This window comes from Peromyscus eremicus, chromosome 15, assembly GCF_949786415.1.
Source record: "Peromyscus eremicus chromosome 15, PerEre_H2_v1, whole genome shotgun sequence".
NCBI classification, from domain to species: Eukaryota; Metazoa; Chordata; class Mammalia; order Rodentia; family Cricetidae; genus Peromyscus; species Peromyscus eremicus.
In genome coordinates this window covers 71,282,290-71,310,195 of record NC_081431.1, presented here as the reverse complement: position 1 = coordinate 71,310,195, position 27,906 = coordinate 71,282,290, and the positions used below count along the sequence as shown (strand labels likewise).

General features: G+C 48.9%; 1 protein-coding gene across 1 annotated transcript in view; it reads right to left on the bottom strand.

The window, feature by feature from the left end:
• The window catches only part of Steap3 (STEAP3 metalloreductase), a 43,422-nt gene extending 18,919 nt beyond the window's left edge, over nt 1–24,503 (bottom strand). Inside the window, exons 1-2 of the mRNA XM_059280402.1 lie at nt 24,393–24,503; nt 1,155–1,654 (exon numbers count right to left, since the gene is read on the bottom strand). Coding sequence (XP_059136385.1) covers nt 1,155–1,654; nt 24,393–24,420 — 528 coding nt within the window. The 5' untranslated portion in view covers nt 24,421–24,503. The remainder of the gene's footprint in view (nt 1–1,154; nt 1,655–24,392) is intronic.
• Nucleotides 24,504–27,906: the final 3,403 nt, after the last annotated feature.

The window sequence follows — 27,906 nt, the reverse complement described above, 5'->3', positions numbered from 1 at the left end:
CCGAGCTCCAGTAGAAGACACATGGGTGTCTTTGGGTCCCCAAGGACTGTGAGGACCCTTGTTGACACAGCTGAGGTTCTAGCTAGTCTGAGTAGTGATCTCAGCCTCCTGCACAGCCCGCAGGTCAGTACTAATATACCTCCACCTTTCAGATGAACAGACTAAGGTCTGAGAGCCTTTTTTTTTTACTCTGGTACCTTTGCAGGTTGTCAAATCAGTCTGGGGTGCCCTCCCTGCTTCCTGAGTCTAAGGCCAGCTGATGGTGTTCTCCAGCAAGTCCTCTTGCTCTGTGCCCTCCACGCCCTCTGTCCTAGTCAGCTTGAACTGTCAACATGGCCGTTAAGTCATCTGAGAGGAGAGCCTCAATGAAGGGATTGCTCAGATCGGATGGACCCGCTGGCAGTCTATGGGGGATTGTCTTAATTGTTAACTGATGCAGGAGGGCCCAGCCCACTGTGGGAGGCACCATTCCTAGGCAGGGGGCCCTGAGCCGTATTAAGGAAGCCAGTTAATCATGAGCCTGGATAAGCCAGCGAGCAGCGTTCCTCCGTGGTTTTTGTGGTACTTCCTTGGCTAGGAGTGAGTTCCCAGCACAGAAGTGATGCTGCATGGACTCGCACAGAGGCCTGGGTGATGGACTGTGACCTGTAGGCTGGAATAAGCCCTCTGTCCCCCACAGTGCTTTCAGACAGTGTTTTTATGTGTATCTAAACTTAGGTTCTAATGGTTGTATAACATGCATTTTACCCACTGCACCATCTCCCCAACTCCCAAGTCAACAGCCACCATCTTCTTACTCTGAGGAAACCCAGTTCCCATCTCAAGAAGAACATGGATCCCATGTCCATATAGGGTTCAAATTCCAATTCACCAGCACCGGGCTAACATCATTAATGTCTCCAAGCTTTGACTTCCCACTGTGTAAGATGAGATTTTTTTTCCCCCTTTGGTTTTTTGAGACAAGGTTTCTCTGTGTAGCTTTGTGCCTTTCCTAGAACTCACTTGGTAGCCAAGGCTGGCCTCGAACTCACAGAGATCCGCCTGTTGCTGCCTCCCGAGTGCTGGGATTAAAGGCGTGTGCCACCACCGCCCGGCAAGATGAGATTTTTTTATAGTGACGTGAAGGATGCTGACTGCCATTCCCTAGCACATACCTGTCTGTTCCCATCCCTTGGACCAGCCTGTAGGGCCCATGCAGAGATGACATTGAAGGCCTTGACCACAGTGCAGGCAGGGAAGAGGGAGGCCAAGTACTCGGCATTAGACTGGCAGTGCTCCAGATGCTCCTTCTCCGTGGGGTTGCTGACATCCACTAGGATCTTGCCGGCCAACTGCTCACCAAGACTGCACAGTGAGGAATAGTGTTCCCGGAACATGGCTACAAAGATGACCTGTGGAGAGCTCACAGCCTCCTCTTGGAAAGTCACTTGGGCTGCCGAGGGGAAGAGGCCAGCCGTGCGTTTGGGGTTACGGCTCCCCACCACCACGCTGAAGCCAGAGCTCACCAGGCGCGTGGCCAGGGAGCGGGCAAAATCCCCACTGCCCAGAATGCCCACTTTGGGGGCCTTGCTGGGGACCTCGGCTAGGCTGCCATCACTGTCCACCAGGCGGCGACTGATCAGCGGCTTGTCCATCTCCCCCGACATGGCGGTAGCTGTAAGAGAATGCAGAGACCTGGTCACTAGAGGGCTCCCAGGGTGTCTGCCCCCCACCTCCCACTCTGTGTCAAACATGGCTGGTTAGGCCTTCATCCAGAAGACGTCACTGGGTATTCCATTTGCAAACACAGGGGACAAGCTGAGCAAGAGCAGCCCCTACCCGGAAAATGCACAGGGAGTGGGGGGCACTCCTACCCACCGAGGAGGGCTGGAAAGACAGAAAATAAAGACTGGGAAGATGGCTCAGTAGGTAAAGCCCTTGCCATGCAAGCATGAAGACCAGAGCTTGGATCCCCAGCACCCACATAAAGGCTGGGTGGGCCCAGAACTCAGAAAGCAGAGAGAGGAGAACCCTGGAGCATGCTGAATAGCTATAGACTAGTCATACTGGTGAGCTTTGGGTTCACCGGGAGACCCTGCCTCATTGAGTAAGGTGGAGAACAACAGAGGCTAGATATAGGCTAGCCTTTGGCTTCCGCAGGCATGTGCGTCCGCATGCACACATACCACACACAGACACATGGGGAAAGAAAGAAGACAGGGAGACTGAAGAGAACATGGCAAAGGGAAAGGAATCTGGGTGAAGCCTCTCAGCAGCTGAAAAGCAAGAATTCCAGCGTGGTGAATGATGCTGTGACGTTGCCGTGACGTGGTAGTGATGGCTGCTGACACTGATTGCACTTGATTCTACAGAGAGGAATGGTATAATAGCAATGGCCTGGGATGGGGAGATGGCTCCGAGGATAAAATGCTTGCCACAGAAGCTTGACTTGGGATCTTCATAATCCACGTACAAAACTCAGGTATGGTAGCATATATGCTCATATGTACAGAATCAGGCAGATCCCTTGGGAACCACTGGCCTTCCAGTCTAGCTGAATTGGTTTCAGGTCCCAGTGAGAGACCCTGCCTCAAAAAAATAAGATGGGGAGAGACTGGAAAAGACACCTGATATTGATCTCTGGCTTGCACATGCACACGCGCACACACAAATTAAAAAAAAAAAAAAAGATAACAGTGCGTCCCTTACAAGGTTGCAGAAATAAGTTGAAAGGGCTGGGCACACCTACTCTCACAGGTGTCATAAGTACTGAGCAAGGGGTTGGGGATTTAGCTCAGTGGTAAAGCGCTTGCCTAGCAAGCGCAAGGCCCTGGGTTCGGTCCCCAGCTCCAGAAAAAAATAAAAAATAAATTAAAAAAATTAAAAAAAAAATAAGTACTGAGCAAGCACTGGCTGCAGGAGAAGACCCTCTGCACCAACGCCAGGCACCCCTTAGGAGATGAGCCGGGGTGTCAGGGGCAAGTGCTCTACAGGTTGGCAATAAAGACCCTCTGTCCAGCCACCTAGAACCTGGGGGCATCCCACCTGACCCTGCCAGGCTTCCAGACTAGGGTGTCCACATTTGCTAACCATTTGTGTGACCTCAGAAGCCTGGATGGACAGAAGTGTGTCTTCCATCTCGACTCTCAAATTGCTGAGGCAGGAGAACAGGGCAGAGAATAAGGTTGGGGAAGGCTTTGTGCAAAATCTTACACAATTAGCACATAAAAATTGGCAGAAGAGCCGGGCGGTGGTGGCGCACACCTTTAATCCCAGCACTTGGGAGGCAGAGGCAGGTGAATCTCTGTGAGTTCAAGGCCAGACTAGGGTGTCCACATTTGCTGGGACTACAGAGTGAGTTTCAGGACAGGCTCCAAAGCTACACAGAGAAACCCTGTCTCAAAAAACCAAAAAAAAAAAAAAAAAAAAAAATTGGCAGAAGGAAAGCTTGAAAATCCAGTACCAAGCTGTTTTAAACCGACATACAGACCAATGGAATCGAATTGAAGACCCTGACATTAATCCACGCACATATGAACAATATGAACACCTGATATTTGACAAAGAAGCCAAAACTATACAATGGAAAAAAGAAAAGTATCTTCAACAAATGGTCCTGGCATAACTGGATGTCAATATGTAAAAGATTACAAATAGATCCATATCTGTCACCATGCACAAAACTCAAGTCCAAGTGGATCAAAGACCTCAACATAAATCCAGTTACACTAAACTTAATAGAAGAGAAAGTAGGAAGTACTCTTGAACGCACTGGCATAGGAGATCACTTCCTAAATATAACACCAGCAGCACAGACACTGAGCACAACAATTAATAAATGGGACTTCTTGAAGCTGAGAAGCTTTTGTAGGGCAAAAGACACAGTCAATAAGACCAAAAGACAACATACAGAATGGGAAAAGACCTTTACCAACCCCATATCTAACAGAGGACTGATCTCCAAAGTATATAAAGAACTTAAGAAACTAGACATCAAAATACTGAACAATCCAATTAAAAAATGGGCTAAAGAGCTAAACAGAATTCTCAAAAGAAGAATCACAAATGGCTGAAAGACAAAGAAATGCTCAACATCCTTAATCATCAGAGAAATGCAAATCAAAACGACTCTAAGATACCACCTTACACCTGTCAGAATGGCTATGATCAAAACCACTAATGACAGTCTATGTTGGAGAGGATGTGGAGCAAGGGGAACACTCCTCCGCTGTTGGTGGGAGTACAAACTTGTACAACCACTGTGGAAATCAGTATGGCAGTTTCTCAGAAAATCAGGAATTGATCTACCTCAAGACCCAGCCATACCACTCTTGGGCATATACCCAAGGAATGCTCAATCATACCACAAAGATACATGCTCAATTATGTTCATAGCAGCACTATTTGTAATAGCAAGAACCTGGAAACAACCTAGATGCCCGTCAACTGAAGAATGGATTAAGAAAATGTGGTACATATACACAATGGAGTACTACTCAGCAGAGAAAAACAATGACAGCATGAAATTTGCAGGCAAATGGATGGAACTAGAAAATATCATCCTGAGGTAACCCAAACCCAGAAGGACAAACATGGTATGTACTCACTCATAAGTGGATTCTAGATATAAAGCAAAGAACAATCAGACTGCAACCCACAGAACCAGGAGGCTATATAGCAGGGGGGACCCTAGGATGACTGTGGCTTAGAATAAGTTTTGGTTTTACTCTAAATAAATAAATAAATAAATAAATAAATAAATAAATAGAAAAGTTGTTAAAAAATCCTTGGCCTTGGCAATTGAATCAGGCCACTAGCGCAGGTGTGTGTGTGTGTGTGTGTGTGTGTGTGTGTGTGTGTGTGTGTGATGTACATGTGTGCATATTTGTGAGTCTGTGTATGTGTGGACATCAGAGAACAGCCTTCTATGTTGGTCCTGATTGTCTACCATGTTTGAGACAGTATCTGTTGTTTTTCCTGTGCACACACCAGACTAGCTAGCTCACTTCCCATCTCCATATAGGAATGCTGGAGTTACAGATGCTCACTACCATAGCTTTTTTTGTGGGTTCTGAGGTTTAAACTCAGATCCTCACACCTGAACTGCAAATGCTTTTTACCCACTGAAGCACCTCCCCAGCCCCTGCCCTCACATTTCTTCCTGGGTATGGCCACACCCAGCACAAGGCCTGCCACTGGTCTGACGGCCATAGGGAGGGACAGAGTAGCTGGCACATATCCCAGAGTTCTGAGAGGCCTAGAAGTCACTGCTGCCTGTGTGTGTGGTGGAGGTAAGAGTTTGAGTCGTCTGGTTTGGCCTCTAGCTGTGCCTCTCCCCTGATGTGGGATCTATTTATAGACTGAGGGCACAGAGAGAGGGGATCCAATTGCAGCTGGTGAGCCTAGGTCTACAGCCTACACACAGATCTACCCACCTCCCTGCCCAGCTACAGACAAAAGTGCCCTGTGGTTGGGGTGACCCAGTGCTCTCTGGGTCTCTGCCAGGCTCCTTATCCTCTCTCACATTCCAGAAGAGCCAAAACATGGACTCCAATTTTGGCTCTGATGTTTAACTAACCTGCCAGCTACCCAAGAGCAGGCAGGAGTGAGGACCAGTCATGTAGACCACGGTCCTAGCCTTTTCACATGGGTTGTGCCAACCCTTCAGATTCTAAGTGGGCCACCAGGAATCCCTTGGTGCAGTTATCCTTACAAATTACAATACACATCATAAGGAAGAGCAGGCAGATTCCCACCCAGAGCCCAGGATTACCTCAGAGTGCCAAGGGTGCCGTATGTTATCTTTGGGTGTGTGTCCACACTCTCAGGCTGCAGCCCAGGGCTTTGCACACACCACGGCTCGAATTCATTCTACCACCAAGCTACATCCTCTGCCTACTTACGGATTTGTTTCTTCTTTAACCTTTGTGTGCCTGCGTGCGTGTGTGCATGTATGGTGTTGTGGGGGTGGGGTGAAAGGGTGTGCACATCCCCACGGTTCAAGTCAGGAGGTCAGAGAACAACCTCGATGCTGGTCCTCACTACAACCTTATTTGAGACGGGGTCACTTGGTGCTCACTACTGTGCACAACAGGCTAGATGGGCTGCTAGCTCTGAGGATCCGCCCATCTCTGCCGCTCAGCTTGTCATAGGAACACTGGGATTACATGCTGCTGCATGTAGCTTGTATGTAAGTTCTGGGAATATAAACTCAGGTCTTCATGCTTCCTCTACAAGCTCTCTACCCTCTGAAGCATCTCCCCAGCTTTTTTGTTTTTAATTTCAATAAAAGGTCTTATGTAGCATAGGCTATCCTCAAACTCATTATGTAGCTGAGGGTAACCTGATCCCCCTGCCTCTACCTCCTGAGTGCTGGGATTAGAGGTGTGCACACCTGGTTTACGCAGTGATGGAAACTGAACCCAGGGCAGCCACATCCCCAGGAGCCATGTTTTATAGAACATTTGTATTCCTCAGCCTCCTCTCTCATGGTCAGGACTTTGTCAAAGATGTTTGCTTCTGACAGTCCCTGCCTCGACCCACGTCCTGCTAACCTGCTACACATAAGCCCCCATGTCCACCAACATGCCACTGAAATGTTAACCAACAAGAACAGGAGAGGACCTTGGTAAATCCCGTATCTGATGGGGACTTTTTCTGTATTCACTGGCTGAGCCATTTCACTAGCCCGGAAGTCAGAAGTTCACACACTTCATGGAAGTGGAGAGTGGTGTGGTCACTGTGAAGGAGACCTATCTGACAGATCCTCATCAAGTTAAGCTGAGTTTTCCACAGCCCCAAACATTCTGCTCCCAGAAGAAAGGAAAACACATCCATATGAAGATACATAGTAACAATATTCATAATAGCAAAAAAGTAGAAATAACTCAAATGCCTATCGACTGACTGTTACATTAACAGGGTCCATCCCAGGAGTGGAATACTACTAGGCTGTAAAGAGGAGCGATTGACTAACGCCTGCTCCAGCAAGGGTGACCCTTGGGAGTAGCATGCTTGCCAGCTGTGGTAGCGTGTGCCTACAATCCAAGCGCCTGAAAGACTGAAGCAGAAGAACTTGAAGTTCAAGGCCAGCGTGGGCTACTTGCTGAGACAGGTCTCAAGCGAACACATGGAAGCAGATGCTTAGGAGGAGGGCAGTGGGAAGGGCCATGTATCCTTTGACTCCATCCGTGTGAGACACCGAGAGCCAGCAGATCCGCAGACAGAAAGCGGATTAGTGGTTGCAGGCAGAGGAGGGCTTTGGAGAAAATGGGGCGTGAGCTCACCAGCACAGGTTTCTTTTCATAGTGACGCAAATACTACAAAATTGATTGGGGTGACAGCTGTGCAATTGAATATACGGAAAAAAAACAAATATATACAATATATGCAAACTGAATATATGCAAAATACAGGCTAGAGAGGGGGCTCAGTGGTTAAGAGCTTGCACTGCTTTTGGAGATGTGTGAATCTGGTTCCCAGCACACAGTGCCTGGCTCACAACTACCCGTAACTTCAGCTCAAGGAGAATCTGATGGCCGGGTGGTGGTGGCGCACGCCTTTAATCCCAGCACTCAGGAGGCAGAGGCAGGCGGATCTCTGTGAGTTCAGGGCCAGCCTGGGCTACAGAGTGAGTTCCAGGACAGGCACCAAAACTACACAGAAAAACCCTGTCTCGAAAAACAAATCAACAACAACAACAAAAAGGAGAATCTGATGCCTGTGACCTCCACAGGTGTTGTGTTCAATGCATATACCCACACAGACACACAATTAAAAATAAAAAATAAATAATAAAAATTTTAAAAGTTTTAGCCGGGCGGTGGTAGCTCACGCCTTTAATCTCAGCACTTGGGAGGCAGAGCCAGGCGGATCTCTGTGAGTTTGAGGCCAGCCTGGACTACAGAGTGAGTTCCAGGAAAGGCGCAAAGCTACACAGAGAAACCCTGTCTCAAAAAAACAAACAACAACAACAAAAAAAAAGTTTTTATATGCTTGCTCAGCACAGAGACTTTGGGTTTAAGCTCAGGTATCACACACACAAGTTTTGTTTTTGTTTTTAAAGAAACGGTTTCCAAGGACTATGATTTCTGTGACTGAAGAGTAAACACGCATTAGGCTGAGCCTGGATTCTGGGATGCATTTGTCTCTGCATTCCAAGGCTGTTTCCTTGTTTTCTACCTAGTTGAGCCCTCTAAGTCCCATGACCTGCAGAGAAGCCAAACTTTCGCAACAGCCACAGTTAACTGTTGGAGAGGGGCCATTGTCCCCGGGACTCAACTCCGCCCTTGGCTCAACAGCATCCCTGGTCTTGGCTGGCCCTGTGGCTCGTTTCTACTGCGAAGTCCACCGTTCCAGGGTGGTATGGATGGATCTGTGTATGAGTGCTGAGGTCTGGGGGCCACTCCATGGCTCCCAGAGTGGAAATACGCTCCGGGCGGGAGGGACCAGATATTCTCTGCTGTTCACTGTAAGGCCTAGGGTTTAAATAAGGCCGTGCAGCTGGATGTGGCACACAGCTGCAACTCTTCCAGGAAGTACACTGCATCTCATTCCTCCCATCGGTGTGAATCTGCTTTGTCCCCTCTGAAACTCACATGGAAATGTAACCCCTTTACGGGCCATGAGGAGAAAGGACATTTAAGAGGTGGATTAAAGAGGCTGGAGAGAATGCTCAGTCAATTAAATACTGTGCCTTGCAAGAGAGAGGACCCAAGCTCAATACCCAACACCCATGTAAAAAGCCAGCGTGGTGGTTGTTTACTATTGCTGTGAAGAGACACTATGACCACAGCGACTCTTTTTTTTTGGGGGGGGGGGGGCTTTTTTTCGAGATACGGTTTCTCTGTGTAGCTTTGTACCTTTCCTGGAACTCACTCTGTAGCCCAGGCTGGCCTCAAACTCACAGAGATCTGCCTGGCTCTGCCTCCCGAGTGCTGAGATTAAAGGCGTGTGCCACCACCGCCCGGCTCCCACGGCGACTCTTATAAAGAAAACATTTAATTGAGGGGGCTTGCTTACCGTTTCAGAGGTTCAGTCAATGATCGTCATGGCAGGGAGCGTGGTGGTGTGCAGGCAGAGGTGGTGCTGGAGCTGAGAGTGCTACGTCATCAGTACAGGCAACCGGAAATCAACTGACTGTCACACCAAGTGGAGCTTGAGAAAAAGATCTCAAAGCCCGCCCCCACAGTGACGCACTTCCAACAGAAGGTGTGGCCCAGAGTAAAGGTGTGCCCTCCAGCCTCAAGGATTGGATTAAAGGCCAGTGTCATCCAGCCTCCTCCAACAAGACCACACTTCCTCCAACGTTGCCACACCTCCTAATAGTGCCGCTCCCTGTGAGTTTACAGGGGGCCAAATACATTCAAACTATCACAGTGGTGCTCACTTGTGATCCCTGGAGCTCCCTGGGCCATCTAACATTACCAAATCAGTAAGTCCCAGGCCAATGAGACATGATGTGGGGCCTGATGAGGTGGCTCAGTAATGTTAGATCTCAGGTCCTCCGTATGTCTAGAAATGAGCTCAAGCTGGACTATAGGAGAATTTCTGGCAGTTAGATAAAAGCCAGCATTCCCCAGGAACCTGTGAAATGGGTTCCTGTTCCCTTAAAAGGAGACATTTTTCCTTGCCTCTGGCAGAAGGTACATGTGGCTCTCCATTGATGTATACCTGTGGCTGCATGTCAAAGCCCATACTGGTCTCCAGACTCCCTCCTCCCTCACTCCTTAGTCTCCACTCACCGGTACCCATTGTATATTTCAAAGCCCCCTTTGGCCTTTCTTCCCTCCCCTAAACTCTGGGGCCCACTCCAGCTCATGGGCTTCCCTACCCCCAGCTACTCATCCTCCTTATAATCTTCATGATTCCCCCCCCCCCCCCCCCATCGTTCTATCACTGCTCTCAAAGACAGCTTGGCCAGGTCCAGTCTACTTCTTTCTCTCTCCGCTCTGGACATTTCCAGACGCCTCTGGGTATTTTCTCTCTTATTCACAGTGAAAGTCTTCCCCTAATAGAGCGGGCGTCCCAGCAGTTCCCTTGCTGTGTCCCCTTGGACACTAGTGCATACAAGTGGGTAAGGGCATGTGCCACCAAACTTGACAACCTGAGGTCTAGTTCTAGGACCCAGCAGTAGAAGGAGTCTACTGCAAATTCACTTTGTCTGAACCAGCCTCTCCCCTAAGAAGGGGCCACGATACTCCATGGGAAAGGCTCAGCTCTGTTCTCTCTGTGTCTCTCTCTGTGTCTGTCTCTCCCACTTTTTTTTTTTTTTTGTTTTTTTTTTTTTTTTTTTTTTTGAGACAGGGTTTCTCTGTGTAGCTTTGCGCCTTTCCTGGATCTCGCTCTGTAGACCGGGCTGGCCTTGAACTTACAGAGATTCTCCTGGCTCTGCCTCCCGAGTGCTGGGATTAAAGGCGTGGGCCACCACCGCCTGGCTTCTCTCCCACTTTTAGACAGGGTTTCACTGAGTAGGCCTGGCTGGCCTGGATTAAAGGCATATGCCACGAAGTCCGGTCTTTGAGATTCTTAAATTAACGTTTTCATTTTACTCCTCTGTCTAGAATTTAAAAATCTAACGAACAACAACAGAACCCTCCATTTTGTCTGTTCTTAAGCAGAAATAGATTCACTCAAACCAATAGGACACGTTTTCTAAAATTGTGCTCCAAGATAATGGCCTGAAGGCACACATGCATTTCATCTCAAGCCAGCTTAATGGGGCAGGAATAGGGTGGGGATGTGGTGAGTCAGCAGAGTGCTTGTCTAGCATGCAAGAAGCCCTGGGTTTGACCCCCAGGCAGTAATCTGGAAGTGGTGGTGCATGCCTATAATCCCAGAGGCAAGAGGATCAGAACTGTGAGGTAATCATCGCCTACACAGTGAGTTTGAGGCCAGCCTGGGTTACATAAGACCCTGTGTAAGAGAAAACAAACACAGAGACAGCTAAAAGGAAGGAGAGGCTGCTGCCAGAGACTCTCAGAAGAGGGGGAAGTGGAGCCTGGGGTGAGGGCACAGTAGGAAGATGGGCAGGGCACCAGCAAGCTTTGGAGTGGAGCAACAGTCCTTCCACCGCGGCCTGCCCAGTCCACCTTTCCCTGCCAGGATCCCTGGCTCACAACTGCTATGTCTGTGCCTCCCTGGCCCCAAAGGACTGCCTCTGTTCTGTGAGGTAGTCTTCTCAACGTGGGAACTCAGTGCAGTTTACTTTGGGGACCCCAGGACTTAGCGCCATTCCTGGCATGCCAGCTAAGTCACAGTGGCATCTGCGGAGGCTCTGGAACCCACTACAGAGCTCCTCTCTCGGAACACTGGGGCCTGAAAGTCCACGGGTCTCACTCTGAAGGCCACTGTGGTAGGTGTTCAGGGAAGAGCTGCGGAAAGGGGCTGGGGTGTGCTCAGTAAAGTACTCCCCTAGGGTCCTAGGTACCTTTCTGTTACTGTGATAAACACCATACCAACTCGAGGAGGGAAGGGTTTATATCAGCTTTGTAGTTCCACATCACACTCCATCACTGACAGGAGACAGAGTAGGAGCATAAGGCAGAAACCTGGAGGCTGGAACTGAAGCAGAGGCCGTGGAGGAACACTGCGTCCTGGCATGCTCCTCATGGCTTGCTCAGCCTGCTTTCTTTTTTTTTTTTTTTTTTGGTTTTTCGAGACAGGGTTTCTCTGTGTAGCTTTGCGCCTTTCCTGGAACTCACTTGGTAGCCCAGGCTGGCCTCGAACTCACAGAGATCCGCCTGCCTCTGCCTCCCGAGTGCTGGGATTAAAGGCGTGGGCCACCACTGCCCGGCCAGCCTGCTTTCTTATAGCACCAGGACCACTAGCCCGTGGGTGACGCTACCTCCAGGGAGGGGTGGGCCTTTCCATGTCAATCAAGAAAATGCCCCACAGAAATTGCCCACATGATGGAGAATGTCTTTCTGTATGCTGTGAAAATATGTTGCTCTGATTGGTTGATAAATAAAGCCATTTGGCCTATGGCAAGGCTGCTTAGAAGCAGGCAGAAAATCCAAACAGAGAGGAAGGAGAAAGGTAGAGCAGAGGAGACACTGTCAGCCGCCACCATGAGAAGCAAGATGTAAAGGTACGGGTAAGCCACAAGCCACGTGGCAGAGTATAGATTTATAGAAATGGGTTAATTTAAGATAGAAGAACTAGGGCAGTGGTGGCGCACGCCTTTAATCCCAGCACTCAGGAGGCAGAGCCAGGCGGATCTCTATGAGTTCGAGGCTAGCCTGGGCTACAGAGTGAGTTCCAGGAAAGGCGCAAAGCTACACAGAGAAACTCTGTCTCAAAAAACTTCAGCTACACCCACAGGCCAACCTGAGGGTGGCACTTTCTCAACTGGGACTTCCTCCTCCAAAATGACCCTAGCTTCTGTCAAGTTGACTTAAAACTAGCCAGCACATCTAGCATGCATGATGCCCTATATTTGATCATAAATAGCTGGACAGCACACCTAACATGCTTGATGGCCTGTGTTGGTCACTAGTACCACATAAGCTGGGCAAGGTAATCCCAGCACTCTGAAGGTGGAGGCAGGAGGATCTCAGAAGTTCAAGGTCATCCTCAGCTTCTCAGCTACCAGGACATTCTCCCCTACACATGCATCTTCAAAAGACCTGACATCATTGTCATACCACTTGTATTGTGGTTTTGGACATCTACCCCTGGCCCATGTTAAAGGGATAACTAGTTTGACATGATTTGGGGAGGAAAATTCATCTTACTCCATGAATATGCTACCTACCTCATAAATTTTCATAAACATTTGTTTAAAAATCCACAGCAAGAACCTACTAGGCTGTTCCCTGCCTTGGAACAGCCTACTCAAGTCTCTCTTCGGAGTGTTTGATTTGATTAGCTGTAATAAACTTCTGTTTAAACTGTCTCTTGACTGGATTCTTTCCTTCAGGAAGATAGGAACTAACACTATTGACCTGACAGGACCTACAGTCAGTCAGGAGACAAGCCTCTGGCTACGTGTGTACGGGAATTTCTAGATTAGATGAAGTGAGGTGAGGAGACCCACTTTAAATGTGAAGGGCACCATCCCATGGGCTTGGAATAAATTAAAAGAAAATGGGGTGCACAACAGCATCCATCTTTCTGACCAGATGCTCTATGCTCCTGGGGTCATGCGTTCCCCACCTGGACAGTGTGTATCCCCAAACTGTGAGCCAAAATAAACTTCCTTTCCTTTGTCAGAGCGATGAGCAAGGTCACTAACACACCGCTCTTAGGTGTGAGGAGAGGGGGACGGGGGATGTGGTGGCATTTCAGTCAAAGAAGCAAACTGGATACTCTCCACCTCCGCCCCAGGTGGGTCACCAGGTCCACAGCAGGCTGGGGAGAAGTGTGGTATTAGGAAGTCCCAAAGACTGGAGGGCCAGGACATTAACAGATACCCTGGCTGGGAGGATGTCCCCAAAGGACTGAGCATTTCGGCTGAAGAACCCAGATGGCCACCTCCTATCTGTTCAGTTTCATTTCTTCACCAGTGAAAGTCAGAACAACTACTCATCGGGACAGCTCACTTCAACCCACGACCATTAGACTCAGCGTGAGGGTCAGTGCTGGCTGGGAGAGGGAAGGGGGGCAGGGGGTTACGGGGAGGGGTGGGGGGTGCTGATATCAGCACTAAGGCCAGGGGCTCTAAGCTTTGGGGGTGAGCCAGCTCCTGCATCTTGTTCGCCATCTGCACACAGTATCTACACAAAGTAACTCCTGTGCAGAGCGCCCCCTGTGGCTGAGCAGTGCTCAACAACTCTGAGTCCTGCCCCGCCTTCTCAGAGGAATCTCGTCCACTGTGTACTCTGTATTAGTTCCTTTTCCTGTTGCTGTGATAAAATGTCACAAAAGCCACTCAAGGGAGAAAGGGTGTATTACAGCTCATCGTTCAAGGGTACAAGCTATCATGCCATGGAAGGGATGGTGTCAGCAAGAGAGGGCGGCGGTCACGTGGCATCCACAGTCAGGAGAGAGATGAACACTGGTGCTCAGTCCACTTTCTCCTTTTTTTGAGGACTGGGTCTTCCCATCTCAATGAACAGAATCTAGATAATCCCTCCAAGGCAGGCCCAGAGGGCTAATACAGTCAGTCTTCTAGTGATTTTAGATCCTATCAAGTTCATAATCCATATTAACCAACAGGATTTCAACGAGAGCCTGGCCAGGCACCATGAGAGCCAGGGGGGGGGCCAGCTTGGCTGTGCCCAGGGAGCTCCAGGAGGGGGCTCGTGGGTCAGCCAGCTCCTGGAGGGCTGCGGAATCCAGCCAGGCTGGAGGCCACAGAGAAGCAGCACCTGAGTCTGCAGCCTCAGCTCCTGCGATGAGGCGGGGAGAGGGACTGGAGCTGCAAAGCCTGGAGCCCACATGTCCTGAAGGCTGTGGCTGCCCTCTCCTTGCCAAGGGAAGGGATTTGCAAAGTCAGAATAAAAGGTCCAGCCAGCTTTGCTCCTGGACTGGAGGGCATGGGGGTACGAAAATGGTAGCCAAGACACACAAGGACAGCTCCAGGCCTTCCTCCTGGGACTCAAGCTTGATGACGTCACTTCTTCCTGTTCTGTCTAGTCACGAGTTCTTTTTCCAGAAAGTCTTTGGGGGAACCTCCCCTGGCCCTGAAAAGACACTCCTTCTGGACTCCTAAGGACACTGAACTTGGTCTCCACACTTTCCAGCTGTTCTGGGAGGACCAGATCATACAGCTACTCCCCAGTCCTGCCATGGGCCAGAGAAGGCACTTTCACAGGACTCAGAAGATTAATCCCAGGAGTGGCTCTTGGTTTTCTCCAGGTGCAGGCTGCTGCTTCTTCTTCTTCTTCTTCTTCTTTTTTTTTTTTTTTTTTTTTTGTCTTTTCGAGACAGGGTTTCTCTGTGTTGTTTTGGCATCTTTCCTGGATCTCACTCTGTAGACCAGGCTGGCCTCGAACTCACAGAGATCCTCCTGGCTCTGCCTCCCGAAGTGCTGGGATTAAAGGCGTGTGCCACCACCACCCAGCACAGGCTGCTTCTTACTCATAAATATGTCTCCAACACTTAACCCAGAGCCTGGCATCCCGTAGGTGCTCAATTAATGTCTGCTTTGAATAATGTAACTTCTGGATTCTGTGCCCCAGGCAGGTATGTTTGTGGGTCTTAGCAGTTCTCTCAGAACCTAGCTGGGGTCTGTATCCCACTGGTAATGAAATAACACAGATCTCTCTCTCCTTCTCCCTCCCTCCCTCCCTCCCTCCCTCTCTCCTCTCTCTCTCCATTTCTCCCCCTCCCCTGCCTGTGGTTGCATGTGGAAGGCAGGAACCTCAGATGTGGTTACCAAGGCTCCATGGACCTCCTTTGAAAGTCTCTGACTGGTCTGGAATTTACCAAGTTTCTACCCTATAGTCACCTAGTGCCACAGCTGCTATTTTAGAAACTGACTGCCACCCAGGCTCTGCACAGTGAGTTTAAATACTACAAATAAATATAAAGGCTATGTTCCTAATGTTAGAATTCCTAGCCACTCCCCCAGCTACATGACTGCGTGCACGGGCAAGATGCTCAGTCATCTTGCTCAGAGGCTCAGTAGGCCTTATGTCCTACATAATCCGTGCACTGTGTGATCACATAATTTGCTCACAGCATGATCACGTAATCTATGCATATTTGTGGCATAGCTACATAAGCCCATGTGTGTGTGGCGGGGAGGGAATCCTATAAAAAGCCGGTCCCACGTATTCCTCCTCCCTCTTCCTGCATGGTCATTCCATGGGCCTATGTACATCTTTCCTATTCCCTTCCCTTAATAAACTCTTATAGTGGGTTTCTTTGTATCTCTTGGCTTTTCTCTCATGGTAAACAGCGCCGCTTAATGAATAACATTGTGCCGATTAATGAATAACACCTATAACTCTGGTCAAAGTGTAAAATCAAACACCAGGTTTGAGGTGTGCTGTGGGATATAATGGAAGGATGTAGTGGGTAGCCATTCCAGCTTTGTTCTGGAAGTTCCAACCCCCATTGAGACTTCGGCAACTGTCACGCCTACAAGGCGGGGCCAAGGGAGGCGCCTGGGGACCCGAGATCTGGATCGGCGGACACGTGCTCGGTTCCAGGACCCTGGATGGTGGAGGTGGACAAAGCAGAGCTCCAGAGAACACCGCTGGACTGTGATACACCTTCCCCAGACCCCGCGACCTACCTATCCCTTAATTTGTAAGTTACGCCATTAAATAAATCTCCTTTTAACTACGTGGAGTGGCCTTAATAATTTCACCAATAGAAGGAGGCTTGGGGATGATGAGCTAATGGTTCCATGTCTGTGAGCTTCTGGGCCAGGGCATAGTAACCATTTGGGGTGGAAGAAGTGTTAGTCCAGTCTCCGCCGCCGATCAAGGAGGTCCTGAGCGGGTGAGACACCAATGGAGATGTATGTCTGTTATCCCCCAACCCCCACCCCCACCTGGCACCCCTTCCTTGTTTCTAGTGCCTCCCTGATCAGAGATCAGGGATCATATTTGGTTTTCCGAATCTATCTCTTTTGCCTGCAAATCTCCTCCCCTCCAACTAACAAAACTCAAAAGTCTGTTCTATTTTGCTTTCTGTTGCCATAAGGTGTGTTGGCATGACTCGGCAAAGCCAGGCATGGTGGCACACGCCTTTAATCCCAGCACTCAGGAGGCAGAGGCAGGCAGATCAAGGCTAGCCTCATCTACATAGTGAGGTCCAGGACAGCCAGAGCTATGTAGAGAGACCCTGTCTCAAACAAAACAAACAAACAAACAAAAAAAAAAAACAGCAAAGACACTTTGACTAAAAGCAATTTGGGGAGTATGGTAGTTTGGACAGGAATGGTCACCATAGACTCGTGTGTGGTAGTTTGGATAGGAATGGTCACCATAGACTCATGTGTTTGAATGCTTGGCCCATAGGGAGTGTCACTATTAGGAGGTGTGGCCTTGTTGGAGGAAATGTGTCACCGTGGGGACAGGCTTTGAGGTCTCCTATATGCTCAAGCTACGCCCAGTACACAGGGACTCCTTCTGCTGGCTGTGGATCAAGATGCAGAACTCTCAACTCCTTCTCCAGCACCATGTCTGCCTGCCTGGTAATGCTCCTTGCTGTGATAATGGACTAAACCTCTGAAACTGTAAGCCAGCCCCAATTACGCTGTCTCTTCACAGCAATAGAAACCCTAAGGCTGGGAGAAAAGGGTTTCTTTGGTAACACTTCCTGGTCACAGCCCATCACTAAGGGAAGTCAGAATATAAACTTATGCAAGCACTTGAAGCTGGGCGATGGTGGCATACGCCTTTAATCCCAGCACTTGGAAGGCAGAGCCAGGCGGATCTCTGGGAGCTCAAGGCCAGCCTGGTCTACAGAGCAAGATCCAGGACAGGCACCAAAACTACACAGAGAAACCCTGTCTCAAAAAAAAAAAAAAAAAAAAAAATGGGGCTGGAGAGATGGCTCAGTGGTTAAGAGCACTGACTGCTCTTCCAGAAGACCCAGGTTCAATTCCCAACACCCACATGGCAGCTCACAACTGTCTGTAACTCCAGTACTAAGGGATCCAACACCCTCACACAGACATACGTGTAAGCAAAACACCAATGCACATAAAATAAAAATGAACAAAATTTTAAAAAAAGAACTTGAGGTAGAAGATGGAGGATTGCAGCATGTTGGCTAAAACTCTGACTTATTCACCGGCTCATGCTCAGCTAGCTTTTACTATTTTAAATATTTACTTATTTACTTTATATATATGAATGTTTTGCCTGCATGTATATATGTCCACCACATGTGTGAGGTGACTACAGAGGCCAGAAGAGGGTGTCAGAACCTCTGGACCTGGAGTTACAGAATGTTATGAGCTGCCATGTTGGAGCTGGGAATCAAACCCAGGTCCTCTGCAAGAGGAACCAGTGCTCTTAATCACTGTGCCGTCTCTCCAGGCCCCTCAGCTCGCATTTTTTTTTTTCAGCTAACTTTTTTATACAGCCCAGGTTCACCTGCTTAGGGATGATGACACCACAGTGGCCTGGAGAATTAATATGCCCTTGATACCTCAAGAACAGTGTAGGTGTACTGCTGGTGCTGAAAGCGAATTGCTTCTGGTGGTCCTTATGGACAAGCACTGGGAAAAAGCTACCAGAAGACTCGTTAATCTGGTCAAGTAAGGAAACCACATCTGGTGCAGCAGCTGCAACTGGCGTTACTGCTTATTTAGGTTTTCAGTAGTCAGCCATCATCCTCCATAGCCCGTCTGTCTCCTATACACCACCGAATAGAGTTAAAGGGTGATGTGGTGGGAACCCCCACCCCTGCACCTTTCAAGTCCTGGACAGTGGCACTAGTTTACATAATCCTTCTAAAGATCTCTTTGCATCACTGTTTTCCAGTGTCCCTTGAAAAGCAGCATCTCCCACACTTAGGTACGGCCTGGGGGGGGGGGGAGCATCAGTGAAGCTCATCGGATGCGCTGGCACTCCTCTGCCACTGTGCATCTTCCAGCACTAGTCAAGGGTATGGGTTGTGGGCTCTTCCGCTGCGGAGGATTAGGTGTTGCAGTGGATCTACGCTAGCATTCCAATTTCCCTAAGCCTCCAAATCCCTTCACTAGCACTAAGCCAAAGGATCAGGCATCTCCAGCTCGTGCTCAGTAGGCCATTTTTTGATAAATACTCAGGCAACATATTAAATGAACTCCCCGCCCCCCCCCCCACTTTTTTTGAGACAGTCTATGTAGTCCAGTGGTTCTCAACCCGTAGGTCGGGATCCCTTTGGAGGTCACTTATCAGATATCCTGCATGTCTAATATTTACATTACGGTTCATAACAGTAGTAAAATTACGCTTATGTTGAAAGACCCTAACCCTTCAGGCTTACACCCTCCCCCCCAAGCCCCAGGAGAATAAGGAACTAAAAAGAAAACTAGTTCCAAAGGCAACCAGCCATTATTCAACCACCCCTGCTACAATGTAACAATGTAAAGAGATTTCTGTTAAGAGATGTGCTCAACTGTGACTGGGATAGTTGCAAGTGTTCCAGGAAGGACCACTATGACCTTTGTGTAAACTCCACTTCCGCCCTGATACCCCCCTTGAGGTTTCAGAAAGAATGTACATGCGGACGTGACTGTACCCACTCTGTGATCAGACCATGATCTTGTGAAACGAAATTGTATGGGAATTGTAATCTTATGGCTTTTGTGGGTTTTTCCTTTAAAAGTACCCATGTGATTGCAATAGGCGCGACTCTTGCTCTTTGGAGCTGAGTTAGCCCGACTGTACAGCTGCATTAATAAACACCTCTTGCTGTTGTATCAACTGGATTGGAGTCTGGGTTCTTGGGGCGCCCCCTCGAGAAGGTAGTACCCTGGGTCTGGGGTCTATCAATGTAGTAGCAACAAAAATGATTTTGTTGTGGTTGGGGGTCACCACAACACGAGGAGTTGTACTAAAGGGTCACAGCATTGGGAAGGTTGGGAACCACTGAGGTAGTCCTATCTATCCTGAAATTCAGAGATCCACCTGCCTCTGCCTCCAGAGTAATAGAGATGGGAGCTCTCATGCTCAGCACTTTCTTTAATCATGTGACAGTCCATTTTAAACCTAGAATCTCTGCTCAATGAGCTCATATCCACAAACTCGGGCTGACCCAGGTTTTTGTTCCTTCTATCCCTATCCCACACCCTTAGAGTCCGTCCTCACACAGTTTGCCAGACTTCTGTTTGCACGGATTAACAAAGTCATCCCGTTCTTTAATGGTTGGTGTAGCACACACCTTTATGGACCACACTTGGTTTCACCTTGAGGAGCCTGTTAGCCGTGAGTCCCATTGCACGTGTGGAGAAAATGATTCACGGGACCGAAGCAGCACTGTCTTGCCCAGCATCTCCTACAGGGAAGGTCATTGCTTGGTCTACAGACATGGCAGGAGTAATTCTCCTAGGTGAAGAGGGCAGTACTGCAGAAGTAGAAGGAGGGAAACATCCTCTAATGGGGGGGAGACTACTTCCTCAGATGAAGGAATCTGAAGAGTCAATGCCCTCGACCTCCTTAGGGTCCTCCCACACATCTCCACCCTGGGCCACAAGGTCCCAGTTTCTTTCTAACCAATACCTGCACTTCACTTAAACTGCTGATATCCTTCAGGGCTGGGGCTTGAGGTTTTGGTACAAGTCAGCCAACCTTTTGATGAGGGCTTGGTTTTGATTTTCGGCAACTTGAAATTTATGGCTGCTGGAGAGATTTCTTCCAGGACACACCTAACAAACTTCAGCCCGTTTGTGCGCATCTGGAGCTGGTTAATTTTATCACTAAGTTCATTCTTATCTTTTGTGACTTTATCCAGAGATTCTGGAAGTCACCCGGCTAGCATCATTATTTTCTGTATTTTTCCACAAATGGCCAAAGATTTTATGGACAGAGTCACTAAACTACTTGTTCCTCACAGGAAATGAATCAGGATAATTTTTAGATTGGCTTACAGGATGTGGTCCAGGTAATCCAACAGTGACTACCTTGTGCTAGAGAGGCCAGGAATCCAGGAGCTGCTCAGTCTCTTAGCTGGGTGTCTCAGCTGTCCAGAATTGTCCCTAATAGTCTGGAGGACTCCTGGAGAGCCACTGGTCTTTAGTCTATGGTGGAAGCTCAAGGAAGCTGGTTCTGGTATCAGTGGAGGATGAACATGTAAGCAAGAGTGAGGGTAGCAGGCAAAAAGCAAGTGTCCTTTTATCTGGGCTGCCACCCACAGTTAGGGTGAGTCTTCCTGACTTGATAATCTAATCAAGAGAGTCTCTCAGCCTAGTATGCTGACACACACCTTCAATCCCAGCACTTTGGAGAAAGAGGCAGGCAGGTCGCTGTGAGATGGAGGACAGCCTGGTCTACATGGTGAGTTCTTTGCTAACCAGGGCTACATAATGAGAACCTGTCTCCGCAAACCAACAAGCAAACAAAACCAGCCAAAACCAAACTAAATCCCTCACAGCAGTACGCAGCAGCTTTCAGAATTATCTAATTCCAAGTTCAGTCAAGTTTACAACTAAGATTCCTAATTTCAAGGCCCAACAGAAGGCACAGCTGCTGGGGCTGGGGAGATGGCTCAGTTGGTAAAGAAATGTGAAGACCGCCGTACTTGATCTCCAGCACGCCTATACAAGCCGATCGTGGTGGCTGCACTCGTAATCCCAGTGCTGGGGAGGCAGAGACAGGATGGTCTGGGTTAGTTGGTGAGCTCCTGAAGATGACACTTGATGTTATCCTATGGTCTCCATATACAATCCCCCAACTCACACACGTGAGCACACACACACTCGTTAGTGCAAATACACATAAGTATGAATACATACACACGTCAGCACAAACATGTGAGCACACACATATACACATGTCAGTAAATACATGTGAGCACACACACAAGCACACATACAGGAGCACACACACACACACCAGTAAACACACATGCCTTCATTTTTAAAGAGGAGGAAGAGGAAATGCCTCCCAGTTGCACTTTAAGACAAAATCGATGTTTTTGTCCTCTGATGCCCTAGGCTTTCTGCCACAGGGATGGAACAAGTGTACAGTGCCAGGTACCTTCCCTTAGAGTTGGGACGCCTACACTCTCCCATCATCCCTTCCCACATACTTATGGCAATGTTAAACCTAACACCCTTTGATGTGAATAATTCACACCCCTCAGGCAGGTGGCAGGAGTAATAACGTCTATAAAGTCTTTCTGGGCCGGGGAGATGGCTCAGGAGTAAAGAGCATGCCATAAAAGCTTAGAGACCAGAGTTCAGATCCCCAGCACCCACGTAAATATCAGACAGGAGTGGCAGCCTGTCTGTAATCCCAGAGACAACAGGGATCCCCGGGTAAGGCTGGCGGAATTGGGAAGCAGTTGGTTCAAGCGACAGACTGCCTCAATGACTGAGAAAGTCCTCAGAACTCCACATGAGTGTGATTATATATAATCTCACACATGTGTGGACATACAGACGTATCCAAGTGACACACATAAGCCTTGCTCATTTTAAGGACTTGAAGACACAGATGTTCCTTGACTTAGGGTAGGGTTGCAGCCAGCAAATCCATTGTAAACTGATGATACTGTAAGTTTAAAATGCCTGGGAGAAGTCCCTAATTCAAAATTTGAAGTATGTTTTCTACCGAATGCTAGTGTTTTTGTACCACCTTTAGCTGAAAGATCCTACATCAAGCCATCATTAAGCTGGGGCTCGCCTGCACAGCCTGGGTGAAAATTACACCCTTGCTATGTATGCAGAAGAAAAGCATTCCCAGGGACAACTCCTTCTCCCCTTTTCTGCCACATGACTTCCCTGATCCAGGCTTTCCCTGGGGCATAAGGCCACTGAGGGAGGCAGCCAGCACACTCCAGCACTCTGTGAGCACCTGGAACCCATACATCCCAAATCCCCGGTGTCAAATGTGAAGGGATTAGAAGAGGAGGCCAGTTTACACTGCCGCAATCATGACCTCAGATACATGTTGTGATAACGACCTACAGAAAACAGTCACTGCTTCCACTCTGCGCATCATAAAGCAGGGCTCAGACAGGTTAAGGGACTTCCTCCTGGACCCAGAGTGGCTTTGATCTAATCTCTGCATCCAACTGATCTCCTGGGTGGTGAGGTAGCAGCTCTGTGTGTGGGTGTTACAGATGACAACCTGGCCAGCATCAGGTTCTAATTCCTGTCTGTTTCCTTCCTGTGAAGTAGGACTCTCCTCCATCCTAGGTTAGCTCAGTCGCAGGACCTCGCTCCTTCCTACTCTCTTAGGCTTGGGGACTTTAGGCTTTCTCCTTGCCCAGCCCCTACTTCTATGGCCCAAGGGAGAAAAGAGAGACCACCAGTCTCAAATAAACATTTAAAGCTGGTGGCAGATCTGGAGATGCAGGCCAGTTGGTAGAGTGCTTACCTAGCACACACGGAGTCCTGGGTTCAATCCCCAGAGCCACACAAACGGTCTTGCCATCCCAGTGTAGCAGGAATCTTAAAAGGTCTTATTAATAAAAACAAACCTGGAGCCAGGTATTGGATGAACGCTGGAAGATCAGAGAAGCAGAACAAGCCACAGCCACCTCACCTCACCAATTCCTCAGCTGATCCTGTTTCCTCAAACTGGAAGTTTCTGTGTCCTCATCCAAATAGATCTCAGCTGAACTGCTGCTCAAAAGCCTAAAAGCTTAACCAGCTTAGTTCCTGGTCCTCACTCCTTATATACCTTTTTGCTTCCTGCCATTACTTCCTGGGATTAAAGGCGTGTGTCACCATGCCTGGCTGTTTCCAGTGTGGCTTTGAACTCACAGAGATCCAGGTGGATCTCTGCCTCCGGAAAGCTAGGATTAAAGGCGTGTGTGCCACCATTTTCTGGCCTCTGTATCTAGTGGCTGTTCTGTTCTCTGACCCGAGATAAGTTTATTAGGGTGCGCAATGTTTTGGGGAACACAGTATCACCACATCCCAATACAGGAGGTAGAGGGGGAGGAGTTAAAGTCATCCTCAGTTACGAAAGGTTCAGACCAGCTTGGGCTACAGGAGGCTCTGCTCCAAACAAAACAGAACAGTTAATGACAGTCAAACACATTTTAAGTGGCACACTTCTGTTTTCTCTGCGGGCATGTCTCTTATCTGATGGATTCTTACAAACATTTTGCTGTTACATTTCTTGTAATACTACCTGGAATTGTTATTTAGACATCATAAAAATCATTATGGTTTTTTAAAAGAAGGCAGTTTTGTTCCTACCAAAGAGAAAGCAAGGCTCATGCACATAAACCAGTTCCCCCCCCCCCCCACACACACACACACTCGTGCATAGGTTTGGTCTGATACAAAACAGAATTTTCTCCCCACATCACTTTGCAAAATAAAAGCAGATGAATAATTGATAGGGCTTTTACAAACATCTAGCTTTTCAAATCCTTCTAGAAAAATCCAGTTCGATTACTTGCAGCCAGCCATTTCTGTGATAAACCAATGCAGAAATGGTTACCAATTAAGTAAAATTTATAATTCCCAACAGGCCCACATTCCTCAGAAATACATCAAGAACATTAACTTTTTTTTTTTTTTCTTTTAAGCAACACACACTAAAACCCACAAAGCTGCTGCTTTGTATCTGGAAACTGGAGTCCTACACACTGAACAGGCTCCTGTGTTCACTGCCTGAACATCCCCCCTGAAAAGGGGGTCCTGAGAGGTAGACAACTCCCCACTTTATTTTGTCAAGACCTCCCTCCACTGTGCTCTTCGCTGCCTGGGGCTGGGTAACCCTTGGAAATCACTGCTCTCTCTGGACTCTGGCAAATCCACATATCAGAGGAACACTCTCAAGTGGGCCAGAGGGTGGTCTCCTAGTCAGTGAATGCGGTGGCTACCTTGGAGCCCTGACCAGACTTACCACCGGTGGCAACAGGCGACTGAGACATCTGGCCTCCAGGTGAGGTCTGAAGTTTTAGAGTCCCTAGACAGCCCTGCTGCTGCGAGCCGTGAAGTGTCCACCTTCAGCAAACTGACTGTGGTTTTTCAGAAGGAGGGCGGCCACGGGCCTTCCAGGGTGTGGGTGACTGGGACACCTCCCCTCTCAGCTTGCCCGCCTACAGCTGGCCACAGGACTGGCCTGGGAGGGGGTGACTGATGCTTGGTTAGAGAGGGCCCTGAGAGAGCAATTCTGCCAGAGACTTCCTGTTTGGGGAGGAAACCTCACTGCGGTAATTAGTGGCTCAGACTCCAGTGCCTTTGCTACAGGAATTGAGGCAGGATGGCCAGCTCAAGCCAGGATGCATAAAATGAATAAATGTCATCCAACGTGAAGGGGTGGAGGGGCAGAGGCAGAGGCACTGAGACCCTTCAAGGCACAAAGCAAGCGTAATGGTTACAGAAAGTAGCAACTGATCAATTTCTCATAGGGTAATTCATTTCATTCCCCATGGCTGTCACCGGCTCAGTGATAACTCTCTCAGCCTTTTGTGCTGATGGAGGAGGCTTCTCTGTCACCGCGTGCCAGACAATGCCAAGAGCAGAACAGTGACGGACACACAGCTCTACAATCCGAAGAGCATTTCATCTGAAATGGTAGATAAAGGCACACTTTACCCGCTGCTGGTGGCTTACTGCTGGTTTCCAAGGCTGCAAGGGCAGCCCAGAGTTCACAAAACTTCGATATTGTTGAAGAGAATCATGCTGTCTGGGCTTGTGGATGGGCGTCTCTGACTGTCTTCAACCTAGAGAACCAGCAGTCTCGCTGTCTGAAGGCTCTCGATAGGCACCCAGCGTCCCAGACCAACCACTAGAGCGGGGCCTATCCTGCTCTGTCTGGCAGTCTTCTATGCCTGTCCCTAATGCTAAAGCCTCTTGAGGATTAGTTTCAGGCAGCTCCTGGGGTCCAGCATAGGCCGACACAGAGATTGGTTTGTGTTCTCTTCCTTCTCCACCCCGACCTGTGACCCTCCTCCGCTTGGCCTCTTACTTCCGTCTGACTTTTAACATGCTCCTGACCCTCCTTCTTTGGAGATCCAACTCGTGCTGTTGGACAATATTAAAGGCACCTATCAGCTCCTGTAGCCCTAGACAGCGTGTACCCACTCTGAATTAACAAGTAAGACTGGGTTAGCAGTTGGTAGCGGCACTTAGGCAGCCCCGAGTATGAACTTGAGTTCAACCACACACTTTGGACAGGCTTCTTTCCCACTCTGAGGGTCTCATGTAGACCGGGTTGACCTTACATTCCCTGTGTTGTAAAGAACGACTCTGAACTCTTGATCCTCCAGCCTCTACCTCCCAAGTGCTGGGATTACAGGCATGCTCTGCTGTCTCGCTTATGTGGTTCTGTGGGTAGAGCTAAGCAAGCATTCTTCCAGCTGAGCTACATCACCAGTGTTCCCTCTATGTTTTGATCATTAAGTAAAACAATAACTATGGGCACCCTTAAAGACACAAGTTACTCAGGTACTATTGTCTGCCTGTGGTCTGCATCTGCTCACTGCTGCTGGGGGTACCACGTGTTCACCGGATAGCATCAGCTGAGGATGGAAACCCATGCATCATTTCCCACAGTCCCTTATTCTGAGCTGTGCTCGCTTGATGTTAGAAGATACCTATGGGGCTAGTGAGGCTCAAGGAGAGCTCTCTATTACCAGTGAGCCCCAGAGTCACCCAAAGAGCTGGGGCAGCAGGATTTGGGGCAGAATTCCCAACTCCGCACAGGGGCCTTTAGCATACTGTTTTCCAGTCAAGGCTGCTGTGTGATCTCCAGGTCCCCTTAGAGTAGCTGCTTTGAGCGGAAGGGATACTTCCTCAGGAAGAAACACCTGCTGGGTGGAGCGGAAAGGAGCGGACAAACTCCCTCTCCAGTTCCTAGGGTTCCACCTGCTCTCATGTAGCTTTTCTCATGGAGACCTTGAAAGCATAGGGGCATTATGGTCTCCATCTCCAGCCACAGAGCCTGGATCGCCAGGAGCAAGTCTTTCCAGAAGGCCATCTCCAGCCCAATCAAGATCCCTGACAACCAGGCTCACACTGCTTCCTTCCCTTCCAGTCTGGGGCCATGTCTCCAAGGACCAGCCAGAGGGACTATCTCATCTTTTACAGTAGCTCAGTCTTCATGGGGGGACCAATTTGCTGGGCAGAACATGCTTCCAGTATGTTTCTGTCCCCAGCACAGGCCCCTTGTGACATCCCACGCTGTTCAGGTCAACTTCACCAGGAGGGCTGGGATCACAGCCATCTAGAACAAGTTCGCCTCCAGAGACAGTGGACCTCACTGCCATGGTCCTGTCACTTTCATAAGCCCTACCAGGAAGAACGACAGATCGATTCCCCCATAGTCTACAACCACCCCACAAATATCAGATGCTTACAGTATGGGGGATCACTGTCCAGTGCCTGCTCCCTGGCCCCAGGAGGGCCTTGCTGTCTTCACACAACCTGGGATCTCCAGCTCCATCCTTCACTGTCCTCATATTCCCCTACATTTGTCACTGGCTAGTGTGATGCTCTTGGGGCTGTCTTCTTGTTTGTACAGATTAATCTCTTAAACTAAGGAGGCTCAGAAACAAGCAATTGGACCCAGGGAGCTGCTCTGTGGAAGAGGACTTGCCTAGCACACTCTAGCCCTGTGTTTAGTTCCCAGCATGTAAGTAATGTCTAAACACTGGGTTGTCAGCATGGAGCAGAAGACAGACAGACACCTGACCACAGAACAGTGATATTCATGGTTGCTCCCGCGGTGACCAAGGTGACAGGTGGGGATGCATTGTGGGAAGGTTAACTCTCCAGTACAGGGCTCTTATATACAGGGCCAACTAGACAGAGATCTGCTCAAAGCAGTGCTCTGGAGAGCAAGGCACAAGGAAGAGAAGTCCTTCCCTTACTTGTATTCAGAATTACAGAGGGCATGGAGGAGTTTGGGAGTGCAAGAATGGTAGTCTCAAGTCTGCTGGTCTGAGGGCCCAGCATCAAGTTAGTGTCTGTAAATTTTAGTTGAATGCATAATTGACGAAGCAGGATTTGGACAGGCACAGAGTGAGTGGTAAGGAGTCTGGTTTGGGGTTGAAGAGGCTGGAGACTAACCTGCCCTTGGAAAAATCACATGGTTGGGAGAGGAACACCATCTCCTAAGAGTCTCAAGGGACAGTGAACTCATATATAAACCACTGGGTCCAGGCTCGGGTGTGTGGAAGCTAACCACTCAGGAATGGGGACTGTCATTTCAGGCAGGATAGCATGGCAGGTCGAGGAGGAGAATGGTGATGAGCTGGAGTGCGCTATCAGAGGCAGATGGCACGGAGAGTAGATCCAGGTTTGAGGGGCCAACCAGAAGAGTTGATTTCCTGACTGGATATTTGAGTATCACGTGGGGAGTCCACCCTCTCATAACCTTCACAACCTCACAGATTAGGATGGGGTTTCATTGG